Source organism: Hyperolius riggenbachi, chromosome 11 (assembly GCF_040937935.1).
Source record: "Hyperolius riggenbachi isolate aHypRig1 chromosome 11, aHypRig1.pri, whole genome shotgun sequence".
In the NCBI taxonomy this organism is placed as follows: Eukaryota; Metazoa; Chordata; class Amphibia; order Anura; family Hyperoliidae; genus Hyperolius; species Hyperolius riggenbachi.
Window position 1 is genome coordinate 185,882,931 of NC_090656.1, and position 18,608 is coordinate 185,901,538.

The 18,608-nt window shown below is 42.4% G+C and overlaps 1 protein-coding gene across 1 annotated transcript in view; it reads left to right on the forward strand.

The window, feature by feature from the left end:
* The first annotated feature begins 2,476 nt into the window (after nucleotides 1-2,476).
* The window catches only part of SLC12A3 (solute carrier family 12 member 3), a 126,385-nt gene continuing 110,253 nt past the window's right edge, over nucleotides 2,477-18,608 (forward strand). Inside the window, exons 1-4 of the mRNA XM_068261095.1 lie at nucleotides 2,477-2,773; nucleotides 10,008-10,130; nucleotides 11,316-11,391; nucleotides 11,476-11,571. Of these exons, the coding sequence (XP_068117196.1) occupies nucleotides 2,477-2,773; nucleotides 10,008-10,130; nucleotides 11,316-11,391; nucleotides 11,476-11,571 (592 nt within the window). The remainder of the gene's footprint in view (nucleotides 2,774-10,007; nucleotides 10,131-11,315; nucleotides 11,392-11,475; nucleotides 11,572-18,608) is intronic.

Below are 18,608 nucleotides of genomic sequence, written 5' to 3' on the forward strand. Positions count from 1 at the left end.
CAAAGTCACCAGAAGACAACTTTTCTTTTTTTAACAGCATTTGTAAGCTATGAACTAATCTATATACCATAGATGAAAATGAGAATTACGTAAGGAAACTACAGAACTTTTTGTCTTCAGATAGCATTCTCTGTGAACACCATAGTATTAAATAAATTGTAGTTCTGAGACTGTAATGACAGACTAGGCACTACAGTACTATAGGCCTGCTTTGTATTCGCAAAAAACTGAGCGGGGAGATAGGCAAGAATTACTGGATCTCAGTCCATGGAATGGTGGTTACATCCTGGCTCCAGTTCTCCACCTACACAGGGAAATTTTCGCAAGGTGCTTAGATGAACATGTGACCTCTGTCCGGAGATGTATCTGATATGAAAGACTTAAACATTCAGGGCCCTTTTCCACTAGCTGTGATCTGATCCGAAAATCAAATGGCAACTTGGATTTCCAGCATGGGAATTTTGCAAATGGAAGCACTATAATGGTAAGCAACTGACATTTATTATAGTAAGAAAACTGGCAGAAAATTACAATTGACTTAAAGCTTTGTAGTGGCTTTAATGTATCAAATGGAGGCACACATGCATGGTATCCCATGGTGGATGTGTTTATTGGTACATAGAAGATCTGATACATTAACCCACTAAAAGGCACATTTGTCTTATTCTTTAAAGGGCAACTGTAGTGAGAGGTATATGGAGGCTGCCATATTGATTTCCTTTTAAGCAATACCAGTTACCTGGCAGTCCTGCTAAGCTATATGCCTGCACTAACACCAGAAACAAGCATGCAGCTAATCTTGTCAGATCTGACAAAAATGCCAGAAACACCTGATCTGCTGCATGCTTGTTCAGAGGTTATGGCTAAAAGTATTAGAGGCAGAAGGTTAGCAGAATAACTAGGCAACTGGTATTGCTTAAAAGGAAATCAATTTGGCAGTCTTTATATACCTCTCACTACAGTTCTCCTTTAAGTTTGTTGACATATTATAGTGGCGTCGGTACTGAGGACTGAAACCCACTAGAGCGTTTTTTTGAGCATTTAGACATTGCTTTAAATTGCTAGTGATTTCCCTAAATGCTTTGCCAATGTAAGTGGATGGAGTGGATCCCACTGGAGCGATTGTGATTAAGCAAATCGTAATCGCAGAACATTTGAGCATTTTGGGAGCGTTTCCATTCTAATGTATTATATAGGAGCAGGGAAATTGCTTCCAAGATCTCTTGCAATGCTCTACCACAAATCACTAGCGATTGCGACATCGCTTTGTGCTTTGTAGTGGTTCCCAGGCCCACTACTGCTGATCCATATTTATATACTATAAGTCAGAGATGACAACCACTGGCAAACTCCACAATTACTGTATTATGTAGTAATAAAAATAGTTTTAAATGGGTTAAGCTACTCAAAACAGCAATGACTTATTTTGGTGTTACATCCCGATCACTCTAGCTGGCCATAAATATATTGATTTTTTTCAGCCATTTTGATAACCTTCATTGTATCTGCCAGTCATCTAATGCCCTAAAAAAGCCAATCGATTTACTTTTAAGCAATTTTGGGCAGTTCATTGACTGGAAATGTGACCAGACAAGTTGGAAAATTTCTGTTCAAATGGGTGAGAGATGGCAGAGCATTGATGGTTGCTTAGTAAGCTGCACAGCTCTTGCAGATTGTCCAATGCTTGATAGATTTGTGCCGTATTCTATCAAGACTGAGTATGCCATGTAGTGTAGAAATAGATCAGAATCTGATAGATTTGTGATCAGAGGGATCGATCAGCATGGCATATCGGGCCATAATCCACCCATGTAAGGCAAGATTAAAGTGCTGAGCCAGAAGCTGTTGTGGAGTAATGGCCATTCCCAAAATAGAACACTGAGAATTCCATTGATCACAGTGGACAAACAGGACACAGGAGAAGAGAAAGAAATTGATGAGTAAACTACACAGGAGGTAAGTAAGAAATGTGTATGTTTATTTTGACTTTTAATTTTCAGTTCAGGATTGCTATAAACAAGACCTCTGCCCAGTTCCTACTTATGTTTCTCCTACCTTGAAGTCCCCATCCCCCTTACATAGCAAGGATGTGTCCCTGACAAAATTATGTTGACCTAAGAGATACAGTATAAAAAGCCTACCTGTAATTTCACCTGACTATACCTGCCAAGGCCCCCCTCGTTGTTTTTAATTGGATTGACCTTTCAAACAAAGGATGGAAGACTTCTTGAGGAAAGGGTTATGTTTGTAGGTTACACTATGTATTAGTTACTATGTAGCTTGTTATCATCCTTCTGATCAGAGCTTGCACTTGGAATCATTTTGTCTGGCCTTAGGCTATGATATTCTCAGCTACTTACTATGTGGTCTTTTGGTTAGTGATTTACAGGTTTGGTTCCTGCTGGTTTACCTGAGTATAAAACCTAAAAATCTGAAGATAATGGGACAAGTCGCTGAATCCCAATCTAGGAATAACATGGCTGAGAGCCGAGATGAGACCCCGGTGGACAGTGCTCCCTCCAGCGGCAGATTCACCATCCGCTCCCTGATCGGTACTGAGGAGACCACCAAATCTCAGTATGGGCAGCAAGAGACAAATTACGATACACTTAATCCTAATAGCCTCACCCATACTAACACCTTCTATATGAGAACTTTTGGATACAATACCATTGATGCTGTTCCAAGCTATGACCATTATGCCAATACTGAAGTGGTCAAAGGGATTAAAAAGGCCCGGCCTACATTAGAAGATCTTCACTCTATACTGAAGGTAAGATACTGATGACTATCACATAAGTCAAAATACATCGATCTTGTTGTATAACAAGGACATTCAAAGTTTATGAAAATACCACTGTTGTGAAAAATAGTAAAATTTTAGAATACAATTATACTCAAACTTATAAGAAGAACATTTCTCCTAAATGAATGCACTAGAAACAGCTTTTCTCTTATGTTGCTGTCACTTACAGTAGACAGTAAAGATCTGGCAGATCTGACAGGCTTAGGACCAGTCAATCTCCACTTTTCAAAGTTTCCTTGGAAAGGAAATCTTTGCAATGATGACAGCCAGCCGGCTTGCGCACACTATTTGCACACTATTCTGGCAGTTGGACTAACATTCAGTAAGTGCTTCTGAAAATCCAAAGAATCCCCCATGAGGAGATGGACTAGTCCAAAATCAGATCTTTTACTGCTTACAGTAAGCGACAGCAACACAGGAGAAAAGTAATTTATAGTGCATTTTACTCTGGGAGAAATGTACTTTTTGTACACATGTATTTTAAATTTTACAATTTGTTCATGCTAGTGGCCCTTTGAAGGACAACAAAGTGAGAAGAATATGGAGGCTACCATATTTATTTGCTTTTCCAGTTGCCTGGCAGCCCTGTTGATCTATTTGGCTGCAGTAGTGTCTGAATAACACCAGAAACAAGCATGCAGCTAATCTTGTCAGATCTGACAATGTTAGAAAACCTGATCTGAATGCTCGTTCAGGGTATGTGGCTAAAAGTATTAGAGGCAGAGGATCAGCAGGAGAGCCAGGCAACCCGTATTATTTAAAAGGAAATAAATATGGCAGCCTCCATATCCCTCTCGTTACAGTTGTCCTTTAACTGCTGTTACTGATTTCAAATGGTCGGTATCTGCAGCGGAGGGGACCGGGAGCGACTGGAGCTGTGACGAGGGCACAGGACAGATGCCAGGGGCTGGAGGAAGCATGTGGTTAACTCCTCAGTGTTATAAGTTGTAAGGAAGAAATGTTATTATGCTGTTGAGTATCTTTTAGAGCAGAGAGGAAGTTCTGAGTTTAGGTCCGCTTTAAAGCGGCACTGTAACGACAAATAGGAGAATGCAGTCAATTATTCAGGATATCCATTCTTATGCTAATTATCCTGGGTTCAGCATCAGAAATGCTTCGTATAGCGTTATATCGATGTATATTGCATGTAACACTGCCTTTCCAGTGATGCTTAGCCTATGCTGAATAAATATGCGTTATTCTTCCCCTACCCTCCCCCCCTTCCAACCCCGAGCATTCTGGGAGACCAAGTATGTTTTGTACTGGCTTTGGAATTCTCAGAAACAAACATTCCACAGAGATCACCTGCCAGTACTAAAGATGTTGCCACCTGAGTATAAATCAGCGAGAGGAAAGTTTTTACAACAGGCAAACACTAAGTAATTTGCAAAGCAGAATTGTAAAAAAAAAAAAAAAAAAAAGCTATTTTATTCATTATGTTATTGTCATTACAGTTCCTCTCTAAAGGACCACTATCACAAAAAGAAATTAAAATACATACATATAAAATGTATATTTCTCCCAGAGTTAATTGCAGTATACCGTGAATTAAAATGTTCCTATGTAGCTGTCACTTTCAGTAGGTAGTAGAGATCTGAAAAATGTTGGACTAGCCCAGCTCCTCATGGGAGATTCTTAGGGCCTGATTCACAAAGCGGTGTTAACAGTTAGCACCCTGGTGAAAAGCCCTTTTATCACGCCTAAACTCAGTTTAGGCATGATAAGTTTAGGTGTGATAAGTTTAGGTGTGATAAGTTTAGGCATGATAAATTTAGGTGTGATAAGTTTAAGCATGATAAGTTTAAGCACCAACTGCGTTAGCACCGCAATGCACAGCTGATCAAAAGTTTTGCACTAGCAAAGTCTGGTGCACTTCGCATAGAGTTTAATGGCGCTACTTTGCGTGCAGGACTTTGCACGCTATCTACACTTATCTAAACTTAGCATGCCTAAACTTATCACACCTAAACTTATCACACCTAAACTTATCACGCCTAAACTGGCTTTTCACCAGCGTGGTGCAATGGTTATCACTAGAGTTGGGCCGAACCTCCGATTTTAGGTTCGCGAACCGGGTTCGCGAACTTTCGCGGAAGGTTCGGTTCGCGTTAAAGTTCGCGAACCGCAATAGACTTCAATGGGGATGCGAACTTTGAAAAAAAAAAAAAATTATGCTGGCCACAAAAGTGATGGAAAAGATGTTTCAAGGGGTCTAACACCTGGAGGGGGGCATGGCGGAGTGGGATACACGCCAAAAGTCACCGGGAAAAATCTGGATTTGACGCAAAGCAGCGTTTTAAGGGCAGAAATCACATTGAATGCTAAATGACAGGCCTAAAGTGCTTTAAAACATCTTGCATGTGTATACATCAATCAGGGAGTGTAATTAAGGTACTGCTTCACACTGACACACCAAACTCCACTGAACAGAACAGGTATGCAGTGGCGGGTTCACTGAACAGAACAGGTATGCAGTGGCGGGTCCACTGAACAGGTATACAGTGGCGGGTCCACTGAACAGAACAGGTATGCAGTGGCGGGTTCACTAAACAGGTATACAGTGGCGGGTCCACTGAACAGAACAGGTATGCAGTGGTGGGTTCACAGAACAGGTATGCAGTGGCAGGATCAATGAACAGGTATGCAGTGGCAGGATCACTGAACAGGTATGCAGTGGCAGGATCAATGAACAGGTATGCAGTGGCAGGATCAATGAACAGGTATGCAGTGGCAGGATCAATGAACAGGTATGCAGTGGCAGGATCAATGAACAGGTATGCAGTGGCAGGATCAATGAACAGGTATGCAGCCAGGGACAAGCTAAGGCTAACTAATCTTTCCCTATGAGAGACTGCAGTAGCTCGCCCTACTCTAACTAATGCAGGCACACGAGTGGCCACGGCCGCCGCTGCCTGCCTATATAAGGGGGGGTGGGGCTCCAGGGGCTAGTGTAGCCTAATTGGCTACACTGGGCCTGCTGACTGTGATGTAGAGGGTCAAAGTTGACCCTCAGTGCATTATGGGGCGAACCGCAATGGGGCGAACTTTTCCGCAATAAAGTTCGCGTGCGGTACCCGCACGCGAACCACCTAGGTTCGCGCGAACCAGGTTCGCGCGAACCAGGTTCGCCGGCGAACCGTTCGGCCCAACTCTAGTTATCACGCCTAAAGTCTCTAACTGGGTTAGCACCGCTTTGTGAATCGAGCCCATAGGGTTCGATTTACAAAAGGGTGCTAACTTAGCATGCCTAAAAACTTTGGGCGTGCTAACTAACAGTGCTAAGCAGTTAGCACGGCCAAAGCTTTTATTGATCGCACGCAAAGTCTAGTGCTGTGCGGCACGCACGAAACGTTGCACCGGGTGCGCCTAAACCATCGCACCCAGTGCGCCCAAAACTGCGCACTGTGCGGCGTTTCGGGCACGCCCGGTGCGACGTTTTAGGCGCACCCGGTGCAGCGGTTTGATCGCATCCAGTGCGACGTTTCACGCGCACCGCAAACCTTGCAGGCTCTAACTTAGCGCGCAAAACGGTGTTTGTCCTAAAGGGCTTTAGGCGTGCTAACCAAGTTAGCACCCTTTTGTGAATCAAGCCCTTAGTATTAACTATATTCTTTATAAAAGCAATCCCTGGAGATCCCTGGATCTATACAAAGATGACTCGCCTCTTTACGTGTTGGCACACTATTTTGGCAGTGGGACTAAACATCTGCAGTTCAGTAAGCGCCTTTGTAAATTAACAAATAACTGAGAATCCCCCCATGAGGACTTAGACTAGTCCAAAACCTGACAGATCTGTCAGGTTTTCATCACCTACTGTGACAGTGACATAGGAAAAAAGTAATATATAACGCATTTTACTTGGGGAAATTGTATTTTACAGTATATGTATGTATTTTAAAGTTAAATGAAATAAAGTAGTCCCTTTAAAGATTGAACTGAATATTTTTCAAGGTGCATTGCCTTATATAAGTTGGCAGCTTTCACTCTTGTATTGGATAACTGTATAATCAGCAAAGCGTTGGGGAGACTATTTTTTAGGTGTATGTTATTTTAGACTGCAGTTCTGCTTTAAATGGCAGGCACACTAAAACAGGCATGCAGCACTTTATTGGATAATATAAAGGACAAATAGCAATCTGCCTACAATCTAATTAGGAGCTGCTACAAGGGCAAGTAAACCGAACTCACTGTGTCATTTCTTCCCTAGTGGTTCTAGTGATGCCCAGTATTCCATCCATGCTTTGCCTGGGGTAGCATTAGAGTAGGGCGTTACAGTTATCAAGGCGGGAAATGATTAGAGCATGTGCAAGCATGTAACACCCTACTCTGTGGCCTGCCAAAACACACTGGTACCTCTCCAGTCCCTACTGAACTCTGCTGCTCACCTCATCCACCTTTCCTCACGCTCCTCTGAAGCTGCCCCTCTTTGCCAATTCCTCCATTGGTTGCCAATCACCCAAAGGATCTAGTTTAAACCCCTAACACTATCATTCAAAGCTCTACATAGGCTATCCCCTTCATACAATTCCTTCATCCATCATCACTCCCAAAACCTTTGCTCCTCCCAAGAGACCCTCTTGTTGTCCAGCTTGGTCACCTCCTCTCACTCTCGCATCCAGGGCCTCTCACGAGTATCACGTCTCCTTTGAAACTCTCTACTACAGCCTGTCCGTCTTGCTACAAAGCCTGGAGATTTTCAAATGTACCCACACGGCAACCCTCCCGGGATCATCTAGCGATGAAATGCTGAATCGCGCACATAACTTCTCGCTTCAGCCTCTTCCAGTGTCCTCATCACCATGGCTCCAGCAACCTCTCTGATCACGTGACACTCTTGACACATACCCAGGCCCAGTGACTTCTAGCTACACACAGGGCCGGATTTCTGGCAAGGCCACATAGGCCATGGCCTAGGGCACCAGAAATTTAGGGGCGGCTCAGTGAGGGGCAGTAAAGCTGTTCTATGCAGCCATCCCTATCTACAAGGACAGATTTACCCTTTGAACCCTCTGTCCTGTACTTGTGTCGTCCCTGCAAGACCTGTAAGCTCTATCATGCAGGTACACATCAGCCTCTCATGGTGACACAATGGTTCCATCATTAACGAGATAGCAAGCATAACATAAAAGTTCTTAAGGAAAACATAACATAGTCTATACGCATATTACTAAAATAGTTATTGTCTGTGACATCCAATGATGAAAAGTAAGTAGAATTCTCATTGGGGCACACAGATATAAAAAACAAATAGACAGTATAGTTGGCCTTGGGCTGTAAAAAGTACAAATCCGGCCCTGGCTACACACTGCCTGGGATTGCTTATTATAGGTTTGACATAGTGTTGGGAGAATGGGTACAGGTGTGCTTTCACTCATAGACATGAATGATACACTCTACAACTATTCATGTCTACTGTATATAGACACCACAAATTCCACATTTATTTTAATAGCAGTAAACTGCCCAGGAGATCCACCCCAAATCAACAGAATTCCTCTGTCAACTGATGCCTTTTTCTGAGCTGTGATAACTTTGACAGCTATAGAGCAATTCACACAGGACATGAACAGCAGTGTATTCACCAACCAACTGCTCCTAGAAGAACTGCAGGCAGCCTGTAATCAACTGCAATATTCAGTGGTAGGTCACTTGTGATGTGCATGTACAACTGAGCAGGTGGCAGCCGCCTACTGGTCATTACTGGTCATTTCATTACAATGAGAATATCAAAGTATAATGCAAATTAAAGGCAAACCACATGCATAATCATTCTATATACAGGGAAACCACCATGCAAAGAAATGCAGTGTGCACACACAACCCCAAGCGCTAACTGCGTACCTAGCCGCCGGGAGATTTCGGCACAGGGGAAAGCCGATAAATGGCTTACCCTGCTCCTCCACAAGTCCCGGCCGCGTTAATTACTATTCCCACTCCAGGTCGACGTGAATGGTAGGGAAAGATGTCATTCGGCTTTCAACTATTGCCGGCGGACGAATTACAGTGTTCTTGTAGTGATTTGTGCTCCGTCTTCTGACGATTCTCAATTCAAATCAGTCACTGTGCGTGCTGTAGCCGTAATTTGTATTGTGGTCTATGGTGGCACCGGCTGCGCCCAAATCTCCTGCGCTGTTTTTCAGCACTCGGCCCTAACTATCTATCTAACTATATACATAGTATATTTATCTACACTGGAAATATATGAATGAAGTGTCGTATTGGAAAACGAGCACCGCGATTTACATGTTATCGCGGTACTGTAGCGATCAGAAAAATGGCTGTGATCCACTTTTTGAATCGGATTGCAGTAAGTGGAAAAGGGCTCAAACAGGTTTGGCAACAGCTCAGCAGATATAAGTAAAGGTACAGATTAAGATCAAGAAACAGATTCAAGAGGGTCCAGAGACTCCAGAGTGTCCGTAGGTTACACAGCACTAAATTCTTGCAACTGAATGGAGGAAAGAGCAGTCCTTAAAGGACAACTGAAGCGAGAGGGATAGAGAGGCTGCCATATTTATTTACTTTTAAACAATACCAGTGGCCTGGCTGTCCTGCTGATCCTCTGCCTCTAATACTTTTAGCCATAGACCCTGAACAAGCATGCAGCAGATCAGGGGTTTCTGACATTATTGTCAGATCTGACAAGATTAGCTGCATGCTTGTTTCTGGTGTTATTCAGACACTACTGCAGCCAAATAGATCAGCAGTGCTGCCAGGCAACTGGTATTTTTTTAAATGGCAGCCTCCATATTTTTCTCACTTCAGTTCTCCTTTAAATAGGCGATGCATAACACTTACGGTAACCCAAATGCAAATGGTGGTGAGTGAGTGATTGTTATGAAAGTTCTTTTTAGAGCCATCTGCAAGTTCTTTAAAAAAATCAGTGAAAGGCCACCTGCTGGTGTATGGCAGAAGTCCAGGGCAGTCAAGGTCAATACTGCCAGCAGTCGGCAGGAAATGACAGTACATGGTTCCTGACACTGACAGGTTGGTGGTCAAACCATGCAGCAACTACACACTACAGACATCCATGAGCATAAGCTCAGCTAGCTCATATGCCTAGCAGTTGCTAACTGAATCTGGAGACATTGATGACAATGATAGTTTGGTACTTTTCTACAGGTTATAGTTATCCTATTTACCGGTATGATGAAGATGCAGAATAATAATGCATGATAATTTCACCTTTGCGTTTCTACAGCAGGAAAGTCTACACCCTCCACTGTATGAAACCGGCACTGATCCTCCAGATGGGGACACTGAGAATGTGGTGGAAAAGCCAGCAGGAGAACCTGTCCGATTTGGCTGGATAAAAGGAGTCATGGTGAGCAGAAAAAAACACAGAAATATGTAGTATTCTCCTTGCCAATGCCGGATATACTTGCCACTAGACCAACTTTCCTGTGGCTCCCCTTTAATGTAGAGCAGCCCCTCTCCCATTCCATGTGCACCCCTCTCTCCATGTATTAAAGCTCTTCTTTTTGATGTATAGCTCCCTTACTTCATGTATTATACCCCATTTGCAGCCTTCTCTTCCCTATGCAACCACCCCTCTTCCATGTCCAGGTGCCCCATTAGGTAGCAGCAGCCCGAGGCCTTGGCCTATGTGGCCTTTCTTGGACTTTTTGGTTAAGTTTAGGTGGGAGTAGAGGCTCAGAGTAGAGGGCATAAGGCCCCTGCACACCCACCACACGCTAGGTACCCACCTAAGTTGCCTTGGAAATATCTGACTGTAAACAGGGTTGGCTGATGGAAGGCTCTTCTAATTCAGTAAAAGTCCTTTTTATTTCAGAAACACATACTTACCTAAGGAGAGGTAGGCCTTTGGATTCTAATGAGGCTTCTCTTGCTGTCTTCTGGTCCCCAATTACCGCTCACAGATCCTCCAGCTGATTGCAAACATGAACAGCTCCAAATACTACACAGGCACGGCTGTACTTGCCCAGGTGCAGTACAGCCATGCTTGTGTACCAGAGCTGAACGATAAAAAAAAGATTTATACATACCCGGGGCTTCCTCCAGCCCCATCCGCACAGATGGCTCCCACGCTGCCGTCCTCCTCTGTCTGCAGCTTTGGGAACTGGGTCCCGTCACTGCCGTCAGCCGGCTCCAGTCTACGCACGAGAAGTAAGCCCTCTACGTATCTCTCCAGCAGCTTGTAAGTAATCTTTGGAGGGCCTGTGCTCTGCTACAGGGGATAGGAGGACAGTGAGGGAAGCCTCATTAGGATCCAGAGCACCCAAGCTTTGGCTCAGGTACATTTTAACTCATGGCTTATCTCTTCTTCTCTGTTTATCTCATGAATTATCGCATGTTGTTTCTCTATCTCATACATTAGCTTTCATTACAAGTGAAAAATAAGTCAGATAAGATAAACCATGAGAAAAGCTTTGTGAATTGACCCCCATGTGAAAGGGCTGCGGGTGAGACAGTTTCTGGGGCTGATAACCTCAGACACAAAGTGGTCATTACTTGTATAAATGGCTTATGGAGGCTTCTTTGTGTCCAGATCCGCTGCATGCTGAACATCTGGGGAGTAATCCTGTACCTGCGGCTGCCCTGGATCACCGCTCAAGCAGGGATAGGTCAGTATTATGTCACATGTTCCTACTTTTGTGCTTACATTTGTCATCCTATATATATCATAGCTCTGATTACTCCACCTGCAGCGCTAACCTGGCTTATCATCGCCATGTCTGTGACAGTCACCAGCATCACTGGATTGTCCATCTCTGCCATTTCCACCAACGGGAAAGTGAAATCAGGTAACCAAAGTTAAAGCAATAAAGAAAGAATAGACAGGCAGTCCCCTACTTACAAACCACTCAAGTTTCATGCTGTACATATAACGCTGTCCTTATGCTCAAAATGTATTGTTTGTTTTTACACATTTTATTATTATATGTTACAGTATAAAACAGCTGTAAGTAATTTAAAGTACATTAAAAACAACTGAAAAACATTGTTTATACTCCTCGTACTGTATGTCCAAATCCAGAGTTGTTCGAAAGTAAATCATTTATTCACATCTAGCAGTATGTATAACAGATGCAATTTCACAAATCCGACTCAAAAACAACCTCCTGGCGTAATAGTGCAAAAGGATACTGGAAATTTGGGCACCGCTGAGCCCAAAAGTGAATTACGGCTATAGCAGTGCTCAGACAGTAATTTGGTTGCCGTCAAAAGACAGAACCCAAATTACTTTAAAGAGCAACTGTTAGCCATAATAAGCAGTGCACCCCCCAAAAATACACATATAATACATATGTAAGTAAATAAATACTTGCTCTGCTTACATAACAACTGTATTGTACTGTCCACGTACTGGATGCCATTTATTTTTCATTGTGTTCTCAATGTCTATCCTCCTCCTGGCAGTGGCCATCTTGTTGTCTCCATGGTAGATTTTCCCCCAGCCCGATCCCCCTTCTCCCCGCACTGATTTTGAGCACAGTGGGGAGGATAAATGCAGCTGGCACAGACTCACCTTCTAATGGATCCAAGCGCTGCCGTTTCCATCTATTCTCTGCACTATCGCCGGCAGTAGTGTAGAGAAAATACAAGGGAACTGCAGTGCCTGGAACCATTAGTAAGGGACTTTGTGTGCGCCACCTTTATCCTTCTCCACTGTGCAGCATGGGGAAAAGGGGGAATGCGGCGGCGGCCGGAGAACGGAGACAGGGGGACATGTCACTGGAGCAGGGGGGCCGAGGCCAGTGACAGGAGACAGCCTCTGGCCCTCCTAGCTGCCGCTGCAACCACAGAGAGAAAGGGAGAACAGGTGGCCAATAAGAGAGAGGAGAGTGGTGAGTGACAGAGGTTGCAGCCAATCAGGCTGATTCAGCCTGCATGTCACTTCTCTTTTGCGTCTGCGTATGCTGTTAGAGCCTAGGGGCATGAGGAAAGAAAAGCTAACTAGGAAAAAGGTAAAATTGATTTATACTTTTGAATTGCCTTGTTAGCAACCTTTTTAACAATTTAATAGCCTGCAATAGATAATTGGTTCAGTATTGTATGCCTAACAGTTAAGCTCAACACACACCATACAATCTTAGTTGTACAGATTTACCAAATCTATGTAGTATAAGGGCCAACAGATTGAAAATACCTTGTATAATTGATTGGATAAGCTCTTATACTACATGAAAGTGGTAAGATTGAACAACCAAGATTGTATGGTGTGTGTTGAGCTTTACTCTTTAAAAACAGCATCATTCTGCAGCCAGCAGCAGCTGGCAGCCAAATTACATTTTTCCCCTAAGTCCATAGCGGCCTGGAGGGGGAATAGTAATTAACCCCGCCTGGACTTTTGCGGGAGCAGGCTGAGACATTTTTCAGTTTCACCCTGCGCTCAAATTACCCGGTGCCATTTTTGTATGTATAGGGGACCAGCTGTAAGTCTGCTAAATGGTAGCCATATGTGATTCAATTCAGAGAAATCCAATCGATTTTTCCGCTTGTTTAAATATTCTGAAAAAAGTAACCAAAATACCATACATTAAAAAAAATGATTGGAAAAACATTTCCTTTTTTTATATATTTTTTTTCAGATTTTTAAAAACATTCTGAAAAATTAATGTTTTTTTCTTTTGGATCAAAAATAGAACATTTTAGATTTTTCTATAAAATTGATCATTAATATTGGGAAAAAAACTTTAAAATTGATCAGTTAGGTTTAATTGTGTATGGTCACCCTTACATTAAAAGTAAAAATAAGGTTATTGAGCAATCACATGTTTTTTCTGACTAACACTTAAAATGTTTACACACTGCTAGTCTTCAGCTAGCCCGGGAGTTGGAAACCCTGGATGTTACAAAAGCCCTTGTGCATGGGCGTCCACAGAACATTTTCCAGGGGGGTGCAAAAAGTCAGGGAAGAAGTGGCGCAGCGCGCCGAAGATTTTATGAGAAGTTGTGCAGAAAAATATGAGGGTGAAGTTCTGGGGCGAAAATGGGTGTGGCCATAGACCAGAATGTGGGTGAGGCCATGGGTGGAGACAAATTTACATGAACTTAGCAATGTGGGACATTAGATTAGGACAGTGGTGGCGAACCTTTTGGAGGCCGAGTGTCCAAACTGCAACCCAAAAGTCACTTATTTATCGCAAAGTGGCAACAGCAATTTAAACTAAATACAAATGTTTTAACACATACATGAACATTATGGAAAATCCAAGTTGAAAATAAACTGTGAAGATAAACAATTTCATCCATCCTACTCCTGAAAAATGTATTACATTTTTTAGAACCTCCCAGTTTTATTTTCTGTTTTAAAAAGCTAATTTCTCATATGATGATGATTCAGCTTTTCCCATAGTCTCGCAGTTAGCAATCATGTGACCCCCACCAAGACAAATTCAGCAATCACGAATGTCACAGGAGCCCTAGTGGTCGGAACGCGAAATGCCTTCCAAACGGTGCCAGCGCACGGATCGTGCGAACTCTGGTCGCAGTCAATGCGTAGGAACCGTTGGGAATTGGCCGCAGACAAACCTGAAGGGAGCCTTTGAGGTACGGTGATTACAACTTTACACACTATTTCAGGGTATAACTGCCACCACCTCTGTTTTCTGAGACAGAGGAACTCACTAACTGGTTATTATTCGACCTGCAAATAAAAACGGTTAAACACACTCTATTCTGTCTAGATCTCAACAATAGTAGCGTCTCTTCAGAAGTCTGGTTCAGTTGTGTGGCTGATAAGCAAGGTAGCGGAACAGTGAATGACTTTGATGAAGTATTTTATTCACGGCAATATAAATAATTAATATATACAGACAATTATTAAAATCAACAATTATTAAAACAGTAATAGCCAGTATGAAATAAAAAAGGAGAAAATACTTAGGGTTTGTGGAAATATGTCCGTTCTGGGAAAACTTGTAGAGTTTCTTTTGTTCAGTTCAGCAAAGTTTAAAATCCAAGCAATATGGAAAATGTCCTTTGTTCAGTTCAGACAAGATGGCCGATCAAGATGGCCGCTAGCCATGTGTCCTTTGTTTCAGCTCAGACAAGATGGCCGCCAACCACATGGTCCCCTGGCTGGCAGTGTGCTTTCGTGAAGGTGGAATTTGGAGGACTCAGGGCCCGTCTGCCGGCCATGTGCTTTTGTTTTCAATCATTTTTATTAAGGTTTTAAATTTTAACAGAGCATGTAAAACAGTGACATTTTCGTAACAAATAGTATGTACATAAGTGAATAGACACTCATGTGTAAGAGAGGAAAGCTGTTGACAAGGCATTACGATAAAGTTATAAGTTTACAATAACAGTTATTAAAACAGAGTAAAGCAGCCAAGAAACATGAAAACATTAATTGCAGTGGAAACAAACGTTACATGTTAGTGATCTCATAAGGAATAACCAACATTTGTCCCCTCGTCCAGGTAGTGAAGGTATGGTAATAAGCATTTTGTGTGCGGTGCATGGGGAGTCAGGAGCCACCCATTCATGAAACCTGAAAGGCCGGGTGGGGTCCGACTTCCTAAGACTAAAGATTTGTAAGCTCAGTTGGCCTAGTCACCTGCGTGACTAAGAACTATCTATTTAGTACATGTGTTGGGGGGGTATATTGTGGGAGGGTCGTAGCTTTACTTGGCTGTTTATAGAAAAAAGGGAATTAGGTCAATTAAGACTATTAGTCATATAGTGGATGGAGGAGTATTCATGAAGTGAAAGTACATAAAAGGTGGGAGAGGAAAGTGAAGAAGATGAAGGAGGAAGATAAGAGGAAGAAGTAAGAAGGTGAAGAGGTAGGGGACGGGGAGTGATCCACTTTAAGGCGATGAGATATATAAGGTCCTCCAACTATGTTGCTATACAGTCAAGTCATTTCAATCCATTTTTCGCAGTCCGGGCCATAGAGGTAATTTATCAGGGGATGCCATATTTTAATAAATTTCTCCATTCTATTTTCCACTCTGGCTCTTAGTTTTTCAAAGAATAAAATACGCCCGAGTCTGTTTTTAACCTGGTCCACTGACAATGATCTAGTGTTCCAAGCAGAAGCTATAGTGAGTTTGGTAGCTATAAAAATATAATTGACTAGGGAGTTTTGGGCATATGATAAGTCTGTGTAGGGAAGACTCAAAAGGGCATGTGCCGGGTGTTTAGGAACATGAACATGGAGTAAGGATGATATCCAGGTACATATCCTCAACCATAATCTCCTAACTATTTTACAGGACCACCAAATGTGACCTTGAGTGCCTAGAGAGGGACACCCTCTGAAACAATTAGGGGTACCAGACTTTTTGAACTTGGCCAGTCTAGATGGTACTAAATACCAGCGAAAGAGTACTTTGTAATTAATTTCTAGCAAATCTGCGTTGATAGAGGTAGCAGGGATGTTATTCCAGATAGCTAGAAGATCTTCTTTATCAATTGATATATTAAGGTCCTTTTCCCAGTTTTGAATATAAGCTGGCATACTAGCGCTACGATTTGATACTAGTTCTTTGTAGATTAAGGAGATTGTTCCAGGAGATAGTGGGTCTGTGGCGCAGATTTTTTCAAAAGCAGTCTGCGAGAGAGGAGAATCACAGTGTATAAGATGCTGTCTGACAAAGTGGATAATCTGGATATAATGAAAGGTTTCAGAAAGAGGAAGTTGGTTCTGTTCTCGGAGGTGTGTAATTGAAAGAGGACCTGAAGCTGAGGATAACTCGTGTATCCTAGTTCGGTGATTGTTTGTCCACCAGAGATATTGTTTCGGATTAGAAATCGCTGCAGGGAATTCGGGATTTCCCATAAAAGACCCTAATGGCCTATGTGGGGAGATTAGTCTAGCAGAATATTTGCAAGAGTCCCACGTTTTAAGGGAATGCCTAATTATAGGGTTTTCTATCTTTTTCCTAAACTGGGGAGACATCCATAGGAGATTACTTACATTGGTTGGTTGTGTTAGGTGATTCTCTATGTCTACCCATGAAGGAGCAGTAGTATCTGAGTGCCAACAAGTCAGTTGAGCAATTTGGGCCGCCTGATAGTAATGTGAAAGATTTGGGACACCCAGACCACCCTCAGTCTTCAGATTGTATAAGTATTTTTTATTAACCCTTGGTCTTCTAGGAAACCAGATAAAGTCAAGTACTTTTTTCTGTAAAGTGGCCAGAGTGGAAGGAGGAAGTGGGATTGGAAGAGCTCTAAAAACGTAGAGTAGTTTGGGTAGGAAAGTCATTTTAATCGCCGCTATCTTCCCCAACCAGGAGATAGAATACTTCTTCCAGCATTCTAATAATGAGGTAAGTTCCTTGAGAAGCCCAGAGTAATTATGTTGAAATAGGGTCTCATAAGCATTGGTAAGAAAGATTCCTAGATAGGGGAGTTTTTGTTGTTCCCAATGGAATTCAAAAGTGTCCTGGAGAGCCTGCATCAGGCGAGAGGGAAGATTAATATTTAAGGCTTTGGATTTGGTTGCATTTATTTTAAGTCCTGAAACAAGGCCATAATGATTGAGTAGGCTAAATAATGTGGAGAGAGACTTAGTGGGACGTGAAAGACAGACTATCAGGTCGTCGGCGAAGAGGGCAATACGGTGTTCTTTCCCTCCTAAATTTATGCCTTTAATATCCGGGGAGTTCCTGACAAGTATTGCGAGTGGCTCAATAATAAGAGCAAATAATAATGGGGATAGTGGGCAACCTTGTCGGGTTCCCCTTGTAATTGGAAAGGTGGAGGATTTAAAGCCATTGTATTTGATAAAAGCTGAGGGGGAATTATATAGAGCTTTGACCCAAGTAAGAAAGTGATTACCAAAACCCCATTTGCTTAATGTTTGTATTAAGAACGCCCAGGAGACCGAGTCGAAGGCTTTCGTAATGTCTAAAGACAAAAGCAAAGATAGTTGATGGCTAGATTTAGCATGATGAATTAAATGTAATAATCTTCTAATGCTGTCACTTGCTTGCCTGTGAGGCATAAAGCCCACTTGATCATTGGATATTAGACTAGTGATATCTGAGGATAAACGTGAAGCTAAAATTTTTGCTAGGAGTTTGAGATCTATATTGAGCAATGAGATTGGTCTGAAATTGGACCAAAGAGATTGATCTGTACCGGGTTTAGGAATCATGCTTATACTGGCTGTAGTGGAATCTGCATGGAAATGGGCATCATGAAGTATGCTATTAAAAGCTTTTACTAGCTCTGGGGCTAAGATGTCTGCAAATTTTTTGTAATAAGTAGCCTGAAAGCCATCAGGACCAGGTTGTTTATTAATTTTAAGGGATTTGATTGCCTGATGCACTTCAAGAAGGGTTACCTCTGCTTCTAATCGTTCGTTGAATCCTAATGGGAGAGGGGGGAAAGGAATAGCCGATAGGAAATCATTGATTTGTTTAGTTGTAGCTGATTCTGGGGCATTATATAACCGCTCGAGGTTAGCTCGAAAAGTGTCTACAATTTTAATTGGGTTCGCTGAGCACTGGTTTTTTCCTATTTGTAGGTTGATTGGCTTAAAAGTATTATCTGATTGGCGTAATCGTTTTGCTAGAAGGGTATCAGGTTTGTTACGCTTTAAGTAGAATTTTAGTTTGGTCTTTGATAAATGCCTGTCTGCTAATTCAGTTAAACATAAGTTGAGTGCCTCTTCTGCTCTGGATAGTTCACGTTTGGTTGTTGGATTAGGAGAGGTAGTGAATTGGTCAAATTTGAGTCTGTGTTCATTTTCTAATTTTGTGAGGATTTTCTGTTTGTCTTTCTTTCGCCTAGATGCAAGCTGTATCAGGAGACCCCGAATTACCACCTTGTGAGCTTCCCAGATAGTCAAGTCTGAGAGGCCTTCACTTTGAGCATTTAA